This window comes from Botrytis fragariae (assembly GCF_013461495.1).
Source record: "Botrytis fragariae strain BVB16 chromosome Unknown tig00000163, whole genome shotgun sequence".
Taxonomy (NCBI): domain Eukaryota; kingdom Fungi; phylum Ascomycota; class Leotiomycetes; order Helotiales; family Sclerotiniaceae; genus Botrytis; species Botrytis fragariae.
In genome coordinates this window covers 325,477-338,752 of record NW_023500999.1, presented here as the reverse complement: position 1 = coordinate 338,752, position 13,276 = coordinate 325,477, and the positions used below count along the sequence as shown (strand labels likewise).

Below are 13,276 nucleotides of genomic sequence, written 5' to 3'. Positions count from 1 at the left end.
AAATAAACTATATCAAATACACACAAATACATACACACAACTCAATAATTCAAACTTGCGACCGACAAACTTCCAAATCAAAAGTCATCCTGGAAAAATAATAATGAATACCATACTACTTGCATCTAACCCCCATAAACATTCCAGCCGGTCAGCGACTACCTACCTAATACTCTGAATATAATGAACACAATTTTCTCCATCCCCCTCCCTTCCCCCCTCCCAATATCATGATACCAATCTTCCTCGAGTAGTACAAAACCCAACAAAGATGATTAATGGATCACTCACTAACCATTCGTGATACATTGAGAATCCATACTCGAATCCATATTCGAACCTCGTACTCAAGTATGTTTACTCTCTGACCAAGAAACCATCTCACCAACTAACACAAGAAAGATAGTCTACCCAGCACTTAGTCCATACAGTTACAACTATACCTGCCACGTAGTCAATCTACTACCGGTACATTACCTACCTAGTAGCTATGATAATGCCATACTGTTCAAGACTTTGAGTTCAACACTAATTGAAAATTGAGAGGTATTGTTTTAATACTTGATAAGATCTTATATATCAGAAGTTGTTGTCTAGTCAGGTAGGTAGGTCGGTATTTATGATATTGTATGATAGTTGATTGTACCAACTAGGTACTATTTTCTCTATTCTTACAAGTCACCCTCTCCCCACCGAAAATGAGAAAATAGGATACAAAGAATAAATGAATGAATAAATGAATGAATAAATGAATGAATAAATGAATGAACAAATGAATGAACAAATGAATGAACAAATGAATGAATGAACAAAAGAAGAGAGATCGGAGAAGAGAGAGAATAAAAGAGAGAAAGAGAGAAAGAGAGAAAGAAAAAAACTCGAATATGTAATGCTTGATTCCATTTGAAACTTCCTACATCGATTGAAGTCTCCTTCGCTTCTGCCTGTGTCCCCCCTCTCTCCTCAAATCCAAAGGTTCGTACACACACACCCACCTGCACACCCACCTACACACAAACAAACCTACGAACCAACCAAACGAGAGAACCTAAAAGAGGGTGATTGACATTCAAAAATAGGTATCGTTGATGACTGAATGACTAAATAACCAAACGACTGTTCTGAACACGTCCACATGCACCGTGATGATGAAATCGCACATACCTACCTCGCATATACCTACAACAGCGCAGCGCACACTTGGAAGATTTCCTCGAGTAGATAGGGCTTGACGAGATAGCCTTGATATTTTTATCTTGGATAGTGTGATTAATGGAGATGGTGATTCGTATCCGTATTTGTATTTGTATACCTAGATATGTACGGAATATCTTAGATACTTGTTTAATATTTGATGCTTGATATTTAACAATAAATAAACAAATAGATAGATATACGATTATTCTCATCATCACCCTCATCACATCTCATCACCCTCATCACCCTCATCACCCTCATCACATCCCATCACATAACACACAAAACAAATCCACAATCCCAAGTTATAATACTGACACCTATCCATCCATCCATCCTGAGTACAACATAAATACAAAAATGGATATTACATACCAATTTCTAAATTTTTATAAAAACAGATAGATTTGTATCATGTGATAATTTTATTATCTATCATCTATTATTTATTATCTAACCTTGTGACTTTAGATTTAGGTTTTTGTTTACAATGTGAACTTGGATGTTAATGTTTATGTTATTTGATAGGTGGGTGGGTTTGTATGATATGTATATATGTATTTATGTATGTATGTATATATAAGATAGATAGGTAGATAGATAGATAGATAGATAAATAGGTAAATAGATAGGTAGATAGGTAGATAGATAGATAAATAGATATCTATATCTATATCTAATTAAATAGTATTAAGAATCAAGATATTTACATATATATATATATATATATTTATTATAATAATCCTAACCTTATTAAATAATATAACCTTATATCAGAATAAGTAAATACCTAGTAGGTATGTATATATACATGTAAGTAAGTAAGTAAGTAAATATATAACATGTGATTAAGGATACAAATATATAACATGTGATTGAGGATATCAATCTACAATATCCATCCACCATACCCAATATCTTCCGTTCCCATTCCAAGATTAAAGGATATATTCATCCACCTATCCATCCATCATTCATATACGATCTACCTACCTACCCATCTCCCAAGAGAAATTCCGAGTCAGGAATGCATATCTATCTACCTACCAGGTACATTCTGACCATGACCCCGAGTACTTTGAGTTTGACTTCCTATCTACCTACCTATCTATCTATCTATCTATTTAACGATAAGAACTATAACCTGAGTTAATCTAGTAGCTAGTCCCAACCCAACTCCCAAGGGCTTTTCTTTATCATTTTTGAGGATTCTTATTTGTTTGTTTGCTTGGATTTGAATATGAATTGAATATGAATATGAACAACGATAGAATGGAATAGAATACAATTATAATCATGAGGCCTTTTTGATGTGGGATGATATATATGGATACTCTCGTATGGCGGATGTGTGTTTGTTTGTTTCCTTACTAAAAAGAGAAGGAGAGGGATATCTTGACTCGACGTCCGCATTAATGATAATCATGAATTTGTCAGATACAAGTAGGATGAAGATGGGTGATGAAAAGATATTAACAAGATGAATACCTAGATGAAGAGAATTGCATCTTCTCTCCTCATTTCTATATCCGAAATCTGACACGCATTTGAAGACTCGGTCGCACCAAATATTTGAGATCGTCTTGATTGTATGAATGCTCTTGTCAGGATAGAGATGGATGGAGGGATGGGTACACACCACCACCAATTGGATTGAAGTGGTTGAATGGAATGGAACGAGGCTGTATCTTTTCTTCCCGACTTGCTTACTCGCAGTATGTGAAGATGATGGAAGAAAGTGAAAGAGTTTATGTGAGAGGGTTAGAGGAAGCCGACGATCCATTATCATGTTGATTTTCACTGAGGAAGTGTGATGTGCAATACCAAACCATACATACTTACCATTTATCGATTTACGACCAACCAAAGCGGTGGCTGTGGTGTGGTGTGGTGTTATATTGTGGCGGCGGGCGCATCGTGTTATTACCCAGTATTTACCTGCCTCCTCTCCTGGCACGTACCCAGGCTTATAGAGTTTGACTCATTTTGTTTCTGTCCTCGATTAATGCATCAAGCTTAATTCATATATCAAATGGTGAAGTAGCCGTTGCACACGAGAGATGAGCAGGTACCTACATGATATCTCCCTAGTCAACCTAGCATCTCGACGGCACACTGCAGTTGGGAAAGATACATGGAGGAGATCCCTCGCATATGTGATTGGTCTCGACGATCGATGAATCTAGTTGACCACGAAAGAATGTTTGTTGTATCAACTGACCCTAGGGAAACTGACCCCCATACTATGAGATGCATTTTTCACATCTTTATCCTTCAATCGGATGAAATCGATTATGTAGCCGGTGACTCGGTCAGAAAAAGGTCGATGGATGGATGATTGATACTACATTGAAGGGAAGGTCCCCCTTTTTGCTCGTTTTTGGTACCTTGGATTTGAATCATCGATCCTGGGAGATACATGTATGGATATGCAATGACCGCAGATTTTTATGTAGGTAGACGTTGGAAAGATATTAACGTGTGTGTGTGTGTGTGTGCGTGCGTGTGTGTATGCGTTGATACCTAGTATTATATCTATCGGCTTGTAAGACGTCGTAGATATAATGTGAGTTTTGATTGGAATACTAGGGAGGGAGGTGGTAGGCAGATAGTTCTCCTGGGGCTATGATGTTGTGGTTGTGCAAGTCCTTATTCTTCTTGGTGTTGTTACTGGTGTTGTTATTGGTGTTCTTATCGGTTAGCTGATTCATCGTTATCGTTATCGGAGAAAGGATGAGATGAATGAATGAATGAAAGCACTAAAAGTGACTGGGACTGAATGCAGCATCTCATTGCTGGGTATTCCATTGGATCTTGGGGTTTGTGAGTGCAGTCAGCCAATTGCTTAATTGTTCCGGTCAACATATTCTCTACCGACCTCACCAATATATGCTCACTAGGTATACCGAGAGTCGATAGAGAGATGGATGTCGATTAGATGATATTCTTTACACTAGAAAGCGTAGATGGATAGAGAGTACTTCCCTTACGCGTACTTACACATACATACATACATACATACATACAGACCACCAGTGGACCTATCTACCTACCTGCCTCACATATGAACTTCACTTAACACAGCCTTCACTTCAGAGCTCGAGATTGTTGCTTCGTTACTAGGTAGTTTTCATTGTTTCATCATACTATTCATTGTCCATACTATTCAATCCATATTATCCTATCCATCCTATCCATACTATTCATACTATCCATATTATTCTATCCTATCTATACTATCCTATTCATACTATCCTGTTCATACTATCCATAATCCATACTATCCATAATCCATACTATCCATAATCCATACTATCCATAACATCCATCCATATCATCCATCCATATCATCCATTCATATCATGATCAATGAATTAGATATATCTTCATATTTTCTTTTGATCCCCTTCCAATTGTCTTATTAATGTTTTACCTCACCTCTTTCAAACTTTGAGATAAAATATCAATAAACTCTATTAATTCCATACCGACCGACTCCGTTCCATGGTTATCATTCATCCCTCCTCCTTCGTTTTATCTTCTCAATACCTTCAATCACAAGGCTCAATTCTATCATCAACAGTACTAGTCCTGTGTGTATGGGGTCACTACTAGGTCACTACTAGGTCACCACTAGGTCACCACCAAGTCAATCAATTACAGTTCAGTCATAGTACCCACACTCCCAAACCTGCATGACTCTCTTGCTCCCAGCCCCAGTCTCCATCTCTCTCTTCCTCTCTCTTAATCGCCATCTGAGCTTCAACCTCCTTGTACCACCATAACTTCTACCGTCAACTTTATTACTTTTACCACTTTTTCAATTTCTTCATTTTATTTCCATCCCAACTTCAACTCATTTGAGCGCAATCACTTCATCAATCATTACGGCAAAGCCCTTTGACGACTCTCCAATTTTATCCATTCCGATTCACTCAATTCATCGTTCTATCTTACGCCTTACTGAAAGCCTTATTCGCAATCATGTCTGTTGCTTGAAATTCAGTACCCACTTCAAGCATCCCCCCCCCCTCCCAACAACCACCTTCTTTCCCACTTCACTGCCTGGGAGGATATCCAATACGGACCTCTATAACCTTGGTCCTTTACTACATCTAGAGATTTCAAAACTCTAGAACCCTCGAAAAATTTACTAGATCATACTACGATGGATGCCCAAGTTATGTGGTATCTTGGAACCGCTTTATTTACCATCTAGAATCACGATTGTTGATGTGTGAGACTTGAGTAGGAGCATTATCTTTCTGCAAACACCAGCGCATCTTGCATTTGCTGCTGAACCGACAGCGTGCTACGATTCAACATCTACGTCAGCAATTATCATATAATGCATCAACATCCTCGTCCCTCACCTAGGACGGCCTCACCAGCCTCGTCACCACAAACAAATCCAACTCGAACAAACAACCCTAGAGAAGAAGGTCGATCTGCCCATTCGAGAACACTATCAGATATGCCACATTATCAAGAAGCAGACGATGCAGGTGGAGATGGTGGATCCATGGTTGCTACTGGCCCAAGTCGAGAAGCGGTCAAGAGAATGGATCAAATCATATCAGTCAGTGATACTCAATCATCATACATGCTCGACCTCCATCCGAAACGAAGCTAACCTGACCTCTCTAGAATTTCCACACGAAAGCTGCAATCATCTTACTAGGATCGAGAGTAGGACTTCCTGTAGTCCTCAACAGAGATGGGACCGTGAAAGTTAGCAAATGGGTATGTTCTCTCCATCATTCGTTTGCTTTGGCTGTGGTCACAAACTAACGATTCTCTCCAATAGTTTCAAATCGAAACCGATGATACCGATGCATATCGAGATGAGCTCAACACATGGCGAACGTGCGGTGGCTTCCAAAATCGACCACCACCACTTATAATAGAAACATACATCGATACTTCCCACTTGACGAAAAGTCAAAGATTGGTTATCGTAGATGATTTGGGAAAGCGATGGGATGCTTTGGATGCTCTGAGTGATTCTAGTAGTTCCGATGATGAACGTAGCGAAGTCATACTAGAACGTTGGAGAATTGAGCTCGGAGATATTCCCGGAGAGCAGCCCAATAATTTTGCTCCCACATTACCCCTTCTCTACAAACAGTGTGTTGTTTTCTTTCGCGCATTGTATTCAGCATCCAAATTATTGCCGGCCCAGAAATTCAAAAAGAACATAGGAAAGAGTGGAGCGCCAACAAATTCATTGATTGTTAATTGTCGTATCACAACCGGTAATACTCAACCACGTCGAATCGATGGCCTTAAGCAACCAATGTTCGACCACAGTGGTCCAGTTACCTCGACGCATAATCTTGGAACCACTGAAACTCCTGCCGGTCCAATTTTCGCCGAAGTAACATATCGCAATGATTGTAACTTTCGTGTTGATGATTCTGAATCTCTTCTCAGCTCTCGATTCATGGGTGCAGACGAACATTTTTTCACTCCTTCATTGGCAGCGAGAGGTGATTTAAGTCGTCGAAGGTCAACAAAGCAGCCTGAAATTGGCTCCCTTCCAGCACACAAACAACTGACAGATGATTCCGGTCCAGTTCAAACCTATGGAAGTTTATCAACCTTTCATGGAAACGCTCCTCCAAGAGGCTCGAGCCCAATATCCGCCTTGAGAGCTCAGAGACCCATAGGGTCAGATACGAGCTCCCCGCCTATGGGATCTTTACCACAATCACGACCATTACTCGGATCGAAAGGTTCGATAAAGTCACTGGAAGGTATCGCGATGGCGAGAAGGCCATCATTATCGTTTCAGCCATTCAAAGCTGGCTCACTATCTTCCTCTCCCAGCCGTGCCACTTATGCTGGTGAAACCTTACCTGCATCTCCAGGGTCCTTGCCAAGGCCATCTGGAATTAGTGCACTTGCACAAGCGAGAAATCGTTCATCTCTCATAGCTGGAATGCCAGCTACGTTGAGAGGGGGCCCAATGGCCGCAGATAATGTTATTCCAACATCTGTCTCAAGCTCACCGAAACCTGCTCCAATTCGATACAGCAGTAGTTTTAGTCATCGTCGTGGCAGATCATCTTATGGAGGAGCTAGCAAGACAGTAGAAGATGATCAAGGTAGCAGCGGCAAACAAAGTCTCTCATCTTCTGTGCAGCCAGGTTCTGGTATTCTTGCGGAAGCTGGAACAGGTGGTAGTTCTGGATCTTTACAAACCGATGATGACAACATATCAGACTTTTTGAAACTCTTGGAAAGTAAGAAAACCTTACCAAGTTTCGAACCTTCTGGAGAAGCATCAAGGAAAAGAGCCACAGCACAATTATCCAGATTTCAATCAATGCGCGATTCACATAATGCTTTAACAGATTCTATGGCTTCATCAACAATGTTACAAAGATCATCGAGTTCTTCGAGCCGACAATTATCCAGTGTGCCTCCTATGGTTGCTGCTACCTCAATTTCAGCAGGATCATCCCCTGGTAAACCCATCTCACCACACACTCCTCACACTCCCGCCATCCCTTCACGATTAAGTGCAAATTCAATAGCTGAGTACGATCAACCACGAAGACCCACTCGACGAAGTAGAACTTCAGAAACAAGATTGGATGATGTGGAAGATAGTGATCATCCAAATGATGCTGGAACAAATGCTATCGATATTCCGACCTCACCTAGACCATACTACCCTCACGCTCGAAGATCAAGTTCTGTTGCTCAGCAACATAGATCATTGGCAATTGATGATGAATTAGGTGATCTTCCATTTGGGGTGCATAGAAGTATAAGCTTAGGAGCCGATGATCGAGAGCCGCCAAGTTTGAGTGCCCTCTTGAACATTGGACAAGCCTCTGAGGAGGTAGAATCACCAACTGGACTATCTTCATCCCAACTTCAACCTGCTCCTCGAATCTCCGAGGGTACTACTGCCATGTCTCGTCAAACTTCATCATCTTTGGAAGCTCACGATCCAGATGTTCCTCAACTTTCTCGATTTAGTGGCCCAGGTTCCGCGAATTCACCATATCGACCACGTATTGGTAAAACTGGTGGCCGTGGAGTGACTCCACCACAAACCGGTTCTTTCTCTAGCCTCCTAGTAGATAGAGGAAGTGGAAGTGGTAGCGAGCGAGCTAGTGGTGGCAGATATAGTTTTAGTAGGGGACAATATGAACCAGATGATGAGCCATTACTTTTCGATATGAGTGAGATTGGACGAGATCGAAGAAGTATTGATGAAGCTAGAGGATACGAAGTAAATAGAGGAGGAGATTCTGGCTCAAGTAGTCGAAGAGGTAGTCGATGGGGTAGGTAATTTATTTCAACATACGAAGCGAACATGGAGACCGGATTCTCCAAGAAATTACCTTTCGAACAATTGATGCATTATACGTCATTTACGATACGATTATAAGATGTGTTGTATAGTTTGGAGATACATAGCGACGTGCGCGTTGATGTTTTTATTTATTTTTATAATCACCGGATGGAGTTGAAGGTTTATTGAATCCTTTCTTCACGAATGTTTTTTATCGGATTGATCCTTCACAGGATGTCAAATGAGGACATTTGAATTTCTCTTCTTCTCTTTTTTGGCGCATCTCGTCTTGTATTTATTTATTTATCCCCAGAGGTGCTTTGGGAACAAGGGGAGGGTGGGTCATAAATTGAATGGATGGATGGGTAGTTTAGTGCGCATGGTTGGATTTGATACCTTGGTGTTCTTAAGAGTTGATGGATAGGTATGGGAGGGTGGCAATGGATATGGAGTGTGTAGGGTCGATGAGGAATACATATTATCAATTAAACTACCTACATATATCTATCTATATTATGAAGAAAGACACTCTACTCTACTCTTATCTTAGGTGTCTATAGAAATTCCATGACAGGTATTGGTTTGAATGATTGAATGTGTTTTCAATGCTTTATTAATGAATGTTCATCTGATTGATTGTTCTGGGGAAATCTTCTAGAAGGGTACTTTACTTACTAGATCGCGTTAGATCAACAGATATCCGAGGTCGGTCAGTCGGCTCAGCTCGGCGGACATGGATAGGTGGGTCATTGGATGGGATGGATTGGATGGGATGGATGGGATGGGGTGAGCTTTCCCCGCATTTTGGTAGGATGAGAATCGAGACGTCATGGTATATGTACTGGGTATGTGTATGTATGGATACGTGTTTGAATGAACTGTTCTGATTCCTACACGCAAGCAAAGGCATAAATAAGGAAGGAAAGAATAAGGAAGGAAAGAAGGAAAGAAGGAAGGAAGGAAGGAAGAAAGGGTATATATAGATTGAGCTTAGCATTTCTTGAGGCATCGATTAGATTGATTGATTGAGTGATTGATTGATTTGATTGATTGATAGGGAAGGATAGCTTTTGCGAGGGTGACGACGGTTTATTATACGGGACGAGCGGAACGTGTTGAGGATACGAGTGAGTTTTGTGGGTTGGGATTGGATTGCATTGCATTGCATTGGATAGGAGGGATAGTGAGAAATAGGGATTGGGAATTGAAGGAATTGAGATTGAGAACGTAGTTTGGGACGAGAGAAGGATAGGAATAGGGAGGAGAGGAAAGGAGATACGATACGAAACGACACGACACGAAACGAACGAGGAAGGAAACGAGAGTAAGAAAGGATACGAATAAAAATAAACGGTATAAGTTAACACGGAAGAGACAGACATATAGACAGAAATTGCAAAGATGTCGGCGATACGGGTTGCTCCTACGGTTAGTGGTTTTAGTTTTTCTCCTCCTTTTTTGGGTTTGAGTTTGGGTTTGGGTTTGGGTTTGAGGTGATTTGGTTTGGGTCTGGTTTCGGGTAGAGTGGTGATGGTGATGGTGAGAATGAGAAGGTGAGAATAAGGGGGTGAGAGGGTTTGTATTGGAGATACTGGTATACGGTAGATAGATAGAGGAAATGGGTAGATAGGCAGATGGGCAGATCAGAGATGAGAAAGTTCGAGCGCAGCGAGGTCTGGGGGTCTGGGGGCTTGCCCCATGATTATCGAAGGGAATGAACTGGTGAAGGGGGAAAAGAGGGAATTTCTCATTTGCATTACATTTCATCTACAAACAAACAAACGCAAAGCTAACATCCCCTCTCCAGAAAGCCGCTCGAGCCATGAGCCTCCTCCGCACAATCCAATACACGCACCCCCCCTCCTGTCCCTGCCACAACAATCCCTCGCACCATCACCACCACCCTAGCTCCTCTCTCCTCTCTCAGACCAAACGCAATCTCCAGCGTAACTACGCCACGCCTATGGATCCTACCCGCGAAAAAGAATATGCGTTTGAGATGGCGGCTTCGTCGATACGGTTTGGACCGGGGGTGACGAGGGAGGTGGGTATGGATTTTAAGAATTTGGGGAGTAAGAGGGTGCTTGTGGTGACGGATAAGGTGGTAAGGGAGTTGGAGGCGATGAAGCAGGTTAGGGAGGGTCTTGGGAGGGAGGGGGTGGAGTTTGAGGTTTTTGAGGGGACGAGGGTCGAGCCGAAGGATACGAGGTGGGTTTGTTTGTTTGTTTGTTTTTGGGGAGAGAGAGGGTTCTTTTTTTCAGTCATGATCTTTGCACTCTTTCGTTCGTGTGGTCAAAGAGTCAGAGAAAATGCACTGCTTCAAGTGGAGCAAACGTATCAATCTCAGAAACGTGATGCAATTCCTGCAAATTGCTGTATTCGAAATGAATAAATCTTCTAACAGATGAATAGTATCAAAGAAGCAATCGAATTCTCCAAGAATTATCAACCAGATGCTTTTCTAGCAGTTGGTGGTGGCTCAGTTATCGACACTGCCAAACTCATGAATCTGTATACTTGTTATCCAGATGCCGATTTCATGGACTTTGTAAATGCACCACTTGGTAAAGGTAGACCCATAGATAAAACTCTCTTACCTCTCATAGCCGTTCCCACCACTGCAGGAACCGGCTCGGAAACAACCGGTACCGCTATCTTCGATCTCGTCTCCCACAAGGCGAAAACGGGTATCGCTCACAGAAACCTCAAACCCCTCCTCGGTATATGCGATCCTCTCAATACACGCACCATGCCATCAGCTGTACACGCTAGCTCAGGTTTAGACGTTCTCTGTCATAGTTTGGAAAGTTGGACCGCAATCCCATATTATGAGAGGACGCCCAGACCTCAAAACCCAATCATGAGACCGGCGTATCAGGGTGCAAATCCTATTAGTGATATTTTTTCTCTACAGGCGTTGAAGAGCACGGCGAAGTATTTGCCGAGGGCGACGAAAGATCCCGAGGATTATGAGGCGCAGAGTCAGATGTTGTTGGCTGCTACTTTGGCGGGAGTGGGATTTGGTAATGCGGGGGTTCATTTGTGTCATGGTATGTTGATTGGTTTCTTTTTCTTGGTTGGGTGGTGGTAGGCGATGTTGGTTGGCTTAGTGTGTGGAATGACACAGATTGCAGGCTCGAAGGGAAGAGCTTTGAAGGTTGAAGTTGTTTCGATTATTGAGTTCATTCGAGAGAATAGACTTGATGAGATGATCGAAGCATTTTCGAGACTTCAAGCTTGACGTATTTCGGCTTTGACTGCAGTCTGGACTGTAGTCTGGACTGTTGAACAAACTATATGACTCTTAAGTTATATCAGCGATTACCAACACAACATCGACTAGCTGTATTATATTCTTCTTCCAAACCATATACTAACACACACAGGAATGTCCTACCCAATATCCGGTCAAAATCCCGGCTACACGCATCCCGGCTACGTAACCAAAACTCCCATCATTCCCCACGGCGTATCCGTTGCCGTTTCCGCCCCCGCCGTCTTCCGCTTCACCGGTGCATCGAACCCGGAACGACATCTCCAAGCAGCAGAATGTTTCGGTGTTGATATCTCAAATGTAAAGAAGGAAAGCGCGGGTGCGATTTTAGCAGAAGCGTTGGAGAGGTTCCTAGAGGAGTTGGGGGATCAACCGCGGGGACTGAAAGATTTGGGATTCAAGAGGGAACATATTGACGGGTTGATTGAGGGGACCTTGCCGCAGAAGAGAGTGCTGATGTTGGCGCCAAATTTGGCCGAGGAGGTGGGCGAGGAGAGGGAACAGTTGAGAACGCTTTTTGAGGATGCTATGGGGAATTGATTTTGGTTTGTTAGGTTATTGGTTGTTGATTGTTTGATGGTTTGTTTTGGAATCTTTTATCTGTTTGCGTATGTCTGTATGTACCTACCTAAGTCTCAATCTGATTATGATTATTCAAGACCGTACGAAAGGTACATTGACAGTATTCTCTTATTCACTCCCAAGAAAGATCAACAAAACTCGGAGATAGAATAGCTTTGACTGTCTCTTGAATTCTGACTCTTCAATCTCGACCTTCTCACTGCTCTAAAGGGGGTTGAGAATTAGAATAACCCTCTTATTCACTTTCGGAGTCGCACAATGGGATTTTCTTATTTTTTGGGAATTCATGAGTATTTGTAAGGATGAGAAGGGATTAAGAGGGGAAAATTAAAAGATGGATTGATATTTATTCACTGCTTCTTTTTTTCTTTGTTTTTTCTCTAGGAAAGATTGGAAAAGATTATCTGTTTGGAAGACTAGATGGAAATGTTATATTGAATTCGAACTTTGTTATTTATTTGAGAAATTATTGAAGAACTAACTTTTTTTGTTTCTTTAGCTCTTCGACTTTTGATTCACGTTTCAACTTTTTATTTGATTCTTGCAAGTGAATAACACGTTGGTTGAGATAGAAATTGATCCTCTCAACTTGGAATTCGACTTTATCCGACTCTTTACTTCTTTACACACACGAACACTTACTTTGATTTAGATAGGCTGATCCATTTTTCACTTCCTGAGTGAGTCTATTGTATCAAAGGAACTTTGAGGTTTTTATGCAATTACAATCAATTGAGGGATTTGTGGGTTGGATTTCAGAGAATTGGTTAGATTTGAGAGAACCTTGATAATTGGAAAATTGAGAGGCTGTGGCCAGGAAGATTAAGGGTTGGATGAGAGGATAATTCCAAGACGCAGATGAAAGGAGTCTGGTTTATTTGATAATCATTTGGTTGATCCATTGTTGAATTGGG

The 13,276-nt window shown here is 41.5% G+C and overlaps 2 protein-coding genes across 2 annotated transcripts; both read left to right on the top strand.

Annotated features, from left to right (window-relative positions):
• Positions 1-5,545: 5,545 nt before the first annotated feature.
• On the top strand, positions 5,546-8,503 carry Bfra_009713 (putative autophagy protein atg13 protein; the record flags this gene model as incomplete). Its single annotated transcript, XM_037340053.1, has 3 exons — positions 5,546-5,776; positions 5,845-5,940; positions 6,005-8,503. The coding sequence occupies 3 exons, from the start codon at positions 5,546-5,548 to the stop codon at positions 8,501-8,503; spliced, it is 2,826 nt and encodes a 941-aa protein (XP_037189276.1).
• A 1,404-nt stretch (positions 8,504-9,907) lies between these two features.
• Bfra_009712 (putative fe-containing alcohol protein) lies at positions 9,908-12,320 on the top strand (the record flags this gene model as incomplete). Its single annotated transcript, XM_037340052.1, has 4 exons — positions 9,908-9,934; positions 10,314-10,718; positions 10,911-11,556; positions 11,893-12,320. The coding sequence occupies 4 exons, from the start codon at positions 9,908-9,910 to the stop codon at positions 12,318-12,320; spliced, it is 1,506 nt and encodes a 501-aa protein (XP_037189275.1).
• Between the last annotated feature and the right edge of the window lie 956 nt (positions 12,321-13,276).